Source organism: Sinocyclocheilus anshuiensis, unplaced genomic scaffold (genome assembly GCF_001515605.1).
Source record: "Sinocyclocheilus anshuiensis isolate Anshui unplaced genomic scaffold, SAMN03320099.WGS_v1.1 scaffold61, whole genome shotgun sequence".
In the NCBI taxonomy this organism is placed as follows: Eukaryota; Metazoa; Chordata; class Actinopteri; order Cypriniformes; family Cyprinidae; genus Sinocyclocheilus; species Sinocyclocheilus anshuiensis.
Genome location: NW_015536473.1, coordinates 412,518 through 422,458, shown reverse-complemented (window position 1 = coordinate 422,458; position 9,941 = coordinate 412,518). Strand labels below are relative to the sequence as shown.

Here is a 9,941-nt window from a genome sequence, read left to right as displayed (position 1 = left end):
GTTGTGAAAGCGAAACTACTTTGTTTGGTCTTCCAAAAGAGGACGATATCCGCTTCGTCATGCCTAGAGCTGATCCGTGCTGGTTGCTGAGGAAATTTCGCACTGTGCATCGCTGGATCGGCTCTTTCGAAAAGGACTGTTTCCTGATCCTGGGAGAGTAGACTACAATACCGGCTGTTCTGACTCACAGACTGTAAGTACGTTTTTTATATTTAAAGAGTTTGCCACTGACGATTCAAACGAGAGTTTTTTGGGCAGTGTAGAGTAGCACTTGTTGTTTGTCATTTCTCCGATCACAAATGCAGACATGGTTTTATGTTTACGCGGCGCAACGCAACGCGTAAAAAGAGTATACGTCATTATAATCCGTAATTATGTCCCCACTGGATGCAACAAATGCCTCGTTTATAATGGGTTTTAATGTTTTTGTCTCGTCGCTCCGGCCGGACAGGGCATCAACAGTATGTGAGGGGCGTAACATTTCCGTCACACGCTTGAGGAATTCGGCCAATCACAACGCACTGGATAGCTGGCCAATCGCAGCACACCTCGCTTTTCAGACCGATGAGCTTTGTAAAAATCGAGGTGTTTCAGAAGGCGGGGCATAGAGGAGAAATAATAATGTACAGTATGTGGAAAATAATTTGTTTTTTGAACCTTAAACCGCATAAGCACATTTCATTACACCAAATACACAAAATTATGTTCTTTTTAGCAGCATCATATGACCCCTTTAAGGGACGGGTGGCAACTTTATATGATCTAACTCAGTAGAACTCAGCACTACAACAGAATGAATCAGCATTGAATTAATTGTTTACTAACTCATTAAGACAGTCCCTTGCTGACACCTACTGGCATAACAATGTAACCTGCAATGAAAGTGCTAACAAATCGCTAACTTACAGACATTTCTCAAAATCAATTTAGAATTTATTAAATAAAAAAAAATTCTAAATTGTATTTTGGATGCTTTATATCTGTAATTTGTGTTGAAAAAAATCCTTAAAATATAAGTATTTTTGTGCAAACGAGTAATTAAATTGCAATATAATTATTATTATTGCGCATAATGTTTAACCAAAGAAAGTGAATGGTGACTAAGGTTAGCATTCTAACACTTCCCTTTGTACCCTCCCTAATTGCAACCTAAATACAATGTTGAGAAAAGTTGTAAAAATGTTTTGTGTTTGCTTTTTATATTTTGTGAATAAATACAATGAGTGATTAAATTTGTGTGTATAAATTATTAGGCCTACATATGTTAATAGGCTTATAAATGGACAACAACCAGAGTTTAGCCATATACAGATAAGGTGAAATGTAAAACAAGTGCTGGTAATAAACGGAATATTCATATTTACAGAAATGTTGTAACCTGTGACATAATAGCCTACGATGAATTATAAAGAAATATAAAAAGAGACCAATTAATTAATCTATTTCTTTTACTATTCAGTTATAATATTGTTTTATATTAAAGTAATTTTACTTTCAAAGATAATAGTAAAGAAAACATTTAGATGTCAGCATGTGAAATACCAGTTTGGACGTGGTAAGTATGTTTCTAAAATGTTTCAAGGAGACATGGTAACATGATAAAAACGTTATAAATATTATTAAGGAATAATCATTTAGACTTAGACTTATGTCATTGTAACAGTTACAATGAAATTCTCTATGACACAGTCCAGTTTGCAGCATATAAAAACAACAATTCCAACAAAAATTAAAACAACAAAGAACAACACATTTTCAATGAAAAAATTATAATAACAATAGAATAGAATCAAATCAAGACAAGTTGTATAGATTCTAAAGGTGCATGAGTTAATACTACAAATCATAAATAAAGAATATTTAAAACATAGCAGCATAAAAATCGATTATTATATTCAGAATGCTCCAACAGTTTAATTAAAAGTATCTTGATAATCTTGAGTTATAGAGGCTACAGCTCTAGGAAAAAAAAAATATTCTGGTTGAACAAAATTGCATTGTCCTGTATAAAATCTATACAAACAGACTGAGAAATAGTTTTTTCCACCTAGAGCTGTAGCCTCTATAACTTAATGATATAACTTTAATAATAATTAATAATTTTAACAGTAAACCTCTGTTTTGCAGCACTTTGTTTTCCAAAAAATGAAAGGGAAAAGGGTTTGTTTAATTTTCATTTGATTGAAACATGAATTGAATTAACGTTTCATACCATTGCCATCATTTCATTACCAGAAAAAAATAAAGTACATAACACACAAGATTAACCCAAACAAGATAAAACTAACAGAGGTAACACATTTGAATGCTTTAAGTAGTAGTAACTCTTGAGCAACAGATCAAATGCAACTGAATCAACAGATATGGACATGAAGTGATTTTTCAGAAAGTGCACATTTCATTAAAGTAGCAACGACAAGCTAAAAAAATCACTAAAATCGAGTAACAGGGTTAGTCCATAAAGGTGATGAATGTATTCTTTTGGCAAAGGTAAAGGTGACATATTTGAAATATTTTCTTGTGTCTTCATTTTCAACTAGAAGTCATTGGAAGTTTGACTTCTTAAATAGTGTAACAGTGTGAGACTGATCTGTTTGAGTCGACATTTGACTCAACTGATGATATTTATATGTCTATCCAGTGACAGAAATGAGAAGGAAACCTGTTTGAAACCAGTCCTTTGCATCTCCTTCTTATAAATCCTGAGATGGTTCATTTAATTTAATTTCATATCTCGCCAACCTCCATTTGCCTAAAACAACAACAGAGAATTGTTACGCATATAACACATTTAAGGTGTGTTTTTGATTCTATGAAGTGTTTCAAGAAACTGTCAAACATGAAAAAACAGCATCATGTTTCAACTAAGTATAAAGGAACATAAATAGGTAAATTAAATAGGAACATAAATAGGAATATGTATTCTTATTAAAACAGAGGCGACAAAGGTTAGAAACAAAAACTAAAAAATGAAAACAAGTTACATTTTTTGCAGAACCAGAAAGAAAGAACACATTGTCATTTCATGTGTAATCGGTGCCCTTTTAATCTAATCAGTGTTCCCCAGTTCAGTCCGTAGATCCATTACAACTGAACTCAAAAAACATAATTGGACTGGTGTACCTGCAGAATTTAATGTATAATGCTTTGGACTGAATTTGGATTTTACAACTCTTTGCTCAAAAAAAAAAAAAACAATAAATGTGATATTGAGATACCTGTGTTGAGCTAATCACAACCTCTTCCATGAGAGAACTGCTCAGAACCGTTCCTCACTTCACCATAATATTCAGAACTGCATATGAGATCTAGAAAGACACAAATTATTTAAAAATTTGTATACTTTATATATATATATATATATATATATATATATATATACTGCCAAAACTGTCCAGCTCTAATTAATATACAGTTTAAAATGTCAAAACAAGGATATATAAAAACAAGAGATTTAATGCAAGACACTACTGGCAAAACCATTGTTTTTCATACACTGGTCAATTTTAAGATTTTGGGCTATTTTGCTTTCATAGCATGTCTTCTTTCAGACTAGTGGAAAGAAAACATCCTAAATACACCTTTAAGTAAGTTTTCTCTGGCTGATGAAAAAAAATGTAAAATTAAACAATAATTTTTAACTTGACTTTATCCAATATTCAGATTTATGTTCTGGAAAATTATGCAAATGAGTGCATATTAAATTAGATTGTGTCATTTGCATATTCAAAATACAACTTCAGTAAACTTGGAATACAACATTTTTTGCAATTCTTAATATAATCAATCAGCTGGGGAGGTATGATAACTATTACCCTGTTCACCTGTAGAGTCTTTCCTCAAAACAACAATGAATATTGTTCATCTTGAATATTTATAACTCACCATTTGACCTTTTCTTTTTGTAGATGCAAGCAATCACAGTGAGAACTATAATTAGAACTGGTGCCCCTGCTATAACAAGCCATAGAAATTCTGTTTCACAGTTAATACATATTCCATCTGCAGAAGAAAGAACAAATAAATAAAAAATAAAAACGAAATATTACAAATGTTGATTTTTGTCAATATTATAAACTGTTGAACTGAAATGAGGCACTTTAACTGTTATCATTTGTAACCAGAAACAATTAATTTCAGCATTATCATGTTCTACTGCAACAATGCAATTATAATGTGACTACTTGTATTTACATTTCATTTTTTTGAACATTAAAGCATGTCAACATATTCTGTTACACCAAATACACAAAATAATGATCTTTAAAAAAGCATCATATGACCCCTTTAATGTAGAAGACTCATTCTGCTCATATTCACTTAAGACTGTATTTATAGTGACATTTACCCCATTTTATTGAAGCTGGTTCTGTCAGACTGCTGTGAATGACAAAACAGTCATAAGATCCTTCGTGGTTTCTGTCGATCTTCACACTGGTTCTCAGCTGAAAGGATCCATCACCATTTGGTCTGATTCCAGATGATATTTGGTTCTGAATGTTAATTTTGTTCAATCTGATGTTCATCTCAATATCTCTGGGGTAGAAACCAGTGGCCAGACAGCTCAGAACCATCTTACTGTGATCATCAGGAGCTTTCCTCGCAAAGACACGAACATCTGGTGAATCTGGAGCAGAAAATAATAATGCAATTAACAAATACACATTTAACAAAGAATTTGCCTGTCTCAGTGGTTTCTGTGCTCTGCTTATGTGATCCACATGACAGGAACAACATGAGGTTCAATAAATTATGACAAAAATGTAAATGAAATTTCAATGATGACATTTTCAGTATGAATTATTTGTTTAACTGAAGGTTAACATGATAAAAGAAAAAAAATGTAGGGTGGGGCTTGGTTTAGTGCATCAGTTGTCGAATGGATGATGTGATGTGGGTGTGACTCTCACAAGAGGACACAGGTGAATGTTAGCTTGTTTATGCATGAGCTTATGCAGAATAAATGATTTGAGAAATCCAGCATGTCACCAGAGAGAAGTCTGTAGATTCACCAGAAGATCTGGTTATGCCATTTTCATTAAACATTACAAGCTGAGACAGGAGCTAATTAAATAATCTGATTAAAACATACTCTTTTTAGTGTTGTTAAATGTGGAGATCCAGTTCATGCAGTTGTTCAGGTATTTCTTTATGAATTTGTTTCGTCCTGTTTGAAGGTCCCATTTCATTTTGGTTTCTTTGGCTTTGGGGTTTTTATCAATCCACTGCAGAGCATCAGAATTAAAGGCAATAAAATCCTCTCCATCAAATCCATATTCATCAAATACTGTCAGATTCATTGTTCCATCAGGAAAATTCACCAGATCACAACCAACCATTCTCTGAAGAACATGGAGCTCTACAATCACAGAATGAAAAGATAATTATACTTCTTTCATAAGTTTCATAACAAGTCTGATAATTAATAAGAGAAAAGCTTGAAACTCACCAGAACACTGTGAGACCGTGCAGCTTGACAGAGTGTTTAACTGATGTAGGTACCAGTCTCTAGAATCAGGTGGTTCATCTATAGTCAGACTCTCTCTTATCCATTTTTTATCTTCATTACTGTAGTAAGCGACCTGTTTGTCATCACAAACAGCCACAGAAGCCCAAGGCCCAAGGGAAATTTGGGCTTTGACTGTTAAAACCGAAAACATGTAGCAGAAGTGGTGCTTTTCTGATGCAAACAGAAAACAAACCACAAAAGTTTAAATCGGAAAGTGAAACAACCCAAGCTTATATGACAGAGCTTCCTGTCATCAAGTTCTCCTGATCTAACGCTCACTAATGTTGATCAATATGTTCATTCAACTAGTGTAAGATGCTTTTCAAATAGAGATTAAAACAAATACAAATAAAGGGGTGAGTTATTTCTGGTATTATTACAGTTAGACATGACAGTTCATCAGGTCTCACACTGCAACACCAAAATGGCAGTGCATGGCTCACAACCTGCTTGAGTGCGTGATGAAGTGATCTTCTGTTTTAACAGCGACGGCCTTCTTAACTTTAAAACAATGTTCTATTTTGTTTGGAAAATTCGCCACACAATGTTCAGAATATATTCTCATGTATTCTCCTTTGTCTTGCGGATGCCCACTGTACTTGTTCGGAAATCTGCGGGTACAGCATCACTCCACAACTTTGATGCAGAGTTTAGCATCCTGCAGCAGTTCTCCAACACACATAGTAATTTTGAATTCAAATAATTCTGAAGGATTTGACCTGAGCTTAAGACCAACATTATATGGATCAAACAAACCTATAATGCCTATAATGTTTGTTAACGCGGGTGACAATGAACAATACTTTTACAGCATTGAGGCTATTAATCAGGGTTAATGTAAATTTCTACATAGGCTACTAATATGCAATCATTACACATAACCTAAAAACAAACTAAAAATGTTTATACATTTGTGGGTACTTTTCCTTGCTGCTTTCGATTAGAAGGAAGCTATATCCAAAGTAATGAAATATGTGCTTACCTTGTAGCGCATCACTTAGAAAAGGGTACAACAATAAAAAACATAGCAAAAATATTCTTTGATCTAAACAGAAAATGTTTAAATTTAAAGCTTCAGACATTTTGTCATTTATAGTTTAGACGCACGCCTTTCCGGATGAATTTAACGTGGTGTAGCCTACTCTATGCTCCTGCTGGCTGCTTGATGAAAGTTCACTTTCTGTTTCACTCTGGAAAGTCATTTAGTGCAAAACATCCGCAAGATAAACTAAAAAACAGAGTCCAAACTTTTTTCCATTTCATTATTATAAGCTAGTTGTACTTACTTATTTATATATTAGGGCTATACGTTTTATTTTTTAAATAACCACTGTGGAACAACGAGCTAAATAAAGTAGCCTAGCATACTACATTGACAAAAAGTCTCACTGACTTTCACAATTCAATATTTAAAAAAGAATTAGCACTGAAAAAAACTGAGTTTACCTAGGCTATACTTAGGACTGTAAATCCTTGGACGATAAGTAACTTTCAACTAAACGCAGTATGTGCTGTTCTAAATTACCAGCAATAAAAAATAAAAGAGAAATAAAATGAGAATTAATTTAGCCACTGACAAACAACAGGCATACCCAGTGTTCGAACTATACCGTGGACTTTGGGCAGAATGAAAAGATAATTATACTTCTTTCATAAGTTTCATAACAAGTCTGATAATTAATAAGAGAAAAGCTTGAAACTCACCAGAACACTGTGAGACCGTGCAGCTTGACAGAGTGTTTAACTGATGTAGGTACCAGTCTCTAGAATCAGGTGGTTCATCTATAGTCAGACTCTCTCTTATCCATTTTTTATCTTCATTACTGTAGTAAGCGACCTGTTTGTCATCACAAACAGCCACAGAAGCCCAAGGCCCAAGGGAAATTTGGGCTTTGACTGTTAAAACCGAAAACATGTAGCAGAAGTGGTGCTTTTCTGATGCAAACAGAAAACAAACCACAAAAGTTTAAATCGGAAAGTGAAACAACCCAAGCTTATATGACAGAGCTTCCTGTCATCAAGTTCTCCTGATCTAACGCTCACTAATGTTGATCAATATGTTCATTCAACTAGTGTAAGATGCTTTTCAAATAGAGATTAAAACAAATACAAATAAAGGGGTGAGTTATTTCTGGTATTATTACAGTTAGACATGACAGTTCATCAGGTCTCACACTGCAACACCAAAATGGCAGTGCATGGCTCACAACCTGCTTGAGTGCGTGATGAAGTGATCTTCTGTTTTAACAGCGACGGCCTTCTTAACTTTAAAACAATGTTCTATTTTGTTTGGAAAATTCGCCACACAATGTTCAGAATATATTCTCATGTATTCTCCTTTGTCTTGCGGATGCCCACTGTACTTGTTCGGAAATCTGCGGGTACAGCATCACTCCACAACTTTGATGCAGAGTTTAGCATCCTGCAGCAGTTCTCCAACACACATAGTAATTTTGAATTCAAATAATTCTGAAGGATTTGACCTGAGCTTAAGACCAACATTATATGGATCAAACAAACCTATAATGCCTATAATGTTTGTTAACGCGGGTGACAATGAACAATACTTTTACAGCATTGAGGCTATTAATCAGGGTTAATGTAAATTTCTACATAGGCTACTAATATGCAATCATTACACATAACCTAAAAACAAACTAAAAATGTTTATACATTTGTGGGTACTTTTCCTTGCTGCTTTCGATTAGAAGGAAGCTATATCCAAAGTAATGAAATATGTGCTTACCTTGTAGCGCATCACTTAGAAAAGGGTACAACAATAAAAAACATAGCAAAAATATTCTTTGATCTAAACAGAAAATGTTTAAATTTAAAGCTTCAGACATTTTGTCATTTATAGTTTAGACGCACGCCTTTCCGGATGAATTTAACGTGGTGTAGCCTACTCTATGCTCCTGCTGGCTGCTTGATGAAAGTTCACTTTCTGTTTCACTCTGGAAAGTCATTTAGTGCAAAACATCCGCAAGATAAACTAAAAAACAGAGTCCAAACTTTTTTCCATTTCATTATTATAAGCTAGTTGTACTTACTTATTTATATATTAGGGCTATACGTTTTATTTTTTAAATAACCACTGTGGAACAACGAGCTAAATAAAGTAGCCTAGCATACTACATTGACAAAAAGTCTCACTGACTTTCACAATTCAATATTTAAAAAAGAATTAGCACTGAAAAAAACTGAGTTTACCTAGGCTATACTTAGGACTGTAAATCCTTGGACGATAAGTAACTTTCAACTAAACGCAGTATGTGCTGTTCTAAATTACCAGCAATAAAAAATAAAAGAGAAATAAAATGAGAATTAATTTAGCCACTGACAAACAACAGGCATACCCAGTGTTCGAACTATACCGTGGACTTTGGGGGAGCCCACTTGTTTTTTTTTTATAGGGGGGTTCGTGCGCTTGCGCGTGCCTCAAAAGAAACAAATCACGTTTTCAGGGGAGCCCATGTCTTATTAAGGGGAGCCGAGCTCCCACTAGCTCCCCCGTAGTTCGCACCCTGGGCATACCTTCAAATGATTCATGATACCAAGCGCTCCGTCCAGCTGTTTTTGACGCAAAAACTTGTCATTCTTGCGCAGAATGAGTGGGTCGCCGTTCGGGACATGTGCGTAACGCGCTTCCTGCATAATTTGCGGGTGGGACGGGTCGTTCTTCATAATTTAATTTATGTTACTCAAAAAATGGTGTTATATTGCAGAAATCACAGTCTGGGCGCAAAGAAAACATTTTTATCTGAATTAGATCAATGATCTCACTTGATTCAGAAGATGGCTTTCCAACATACAAACACTGCAGATCGCCAGAACACCGGACCCGTTCGGTGGTTCAAACAGAATACACGGTAGTCGTGCGGCTACTGTACATTACTCATCCAGTCCCGAACGCAACAACCGTAAAATGCGCAAGAATGAACGAAAACTGACGCTGAAGTCTACAGATCAGATGTTCCTTATGTAGCCTGCATATTTCCTGCTTCTAGATACATTTTCAGCGCATCCCATAAAGGGATCAGCGCGCAATGTATGCCTGCCATGACAACTTTTTATGATGTTAATAAAGTTTTTAAGCAAATGTACACAATCACATTATATATGCAGTGCAAAAAGTGCTTATTTTCTTGCGGCTTTTATAACTGTTGCTTTCAGATGCTGAACCTGAATGTTGATATTTAATCTGCTGAAGAATTAGATCCTCGTTAACTGATCATCAACATTCATCTTTAAGTGCTCTGTAAGGCACATATGTGAAAGTCTTCAGATGTATTTTCACATTAATAAACAAACAGCTTCACCTGAGAGTCTCAAATACAGAATTCATATTTATCTCTATAATCCTGATAACCTTTGGCTCACAGTTCTCTGTTATTTCATATCCATGTTTTCTTAAGCACTTTTATCAAAGAGG

General features: G+C 34.6%; 1 protein-coding gene across 1 annotated transcript; it reads right to left on the bottom strand.

Moving 5' to 3' along the window:
* Positions 1-2,311: 2,311 nt before the first annotated feature.
* Positions 2,312-9,193, bottom strand: LOC107704509 (H-2 class I histocompatibility antigen, L-D alpha chain-like). The gene is made up of 8 exons (XM_016507475.1): positions 9,064-9,193; positions 7,214-7,444; positions 5,450-5,680; positions 5,093-5,359; positions 4,349-4,627; positions 3,886-4,002; positions 3,219-3,308; positions 2,312-2,752 (listed from the first exon to the last, which is right to left on the bottom strand). The coding sequence occupies exons 1-7, from the start codon at positions 9,191-9,193 to the stop codon at positions 3,229-3,231; spliced, it is 1,335 nt and encodes a 444-aa protein (XP_016362961.1). The 3' UTR covers positions 2,312-2,752; positions 3,219-3,228.
* Between the last annotated feature and the right edge of the window lie 748 nt (positions 9,194-9,941).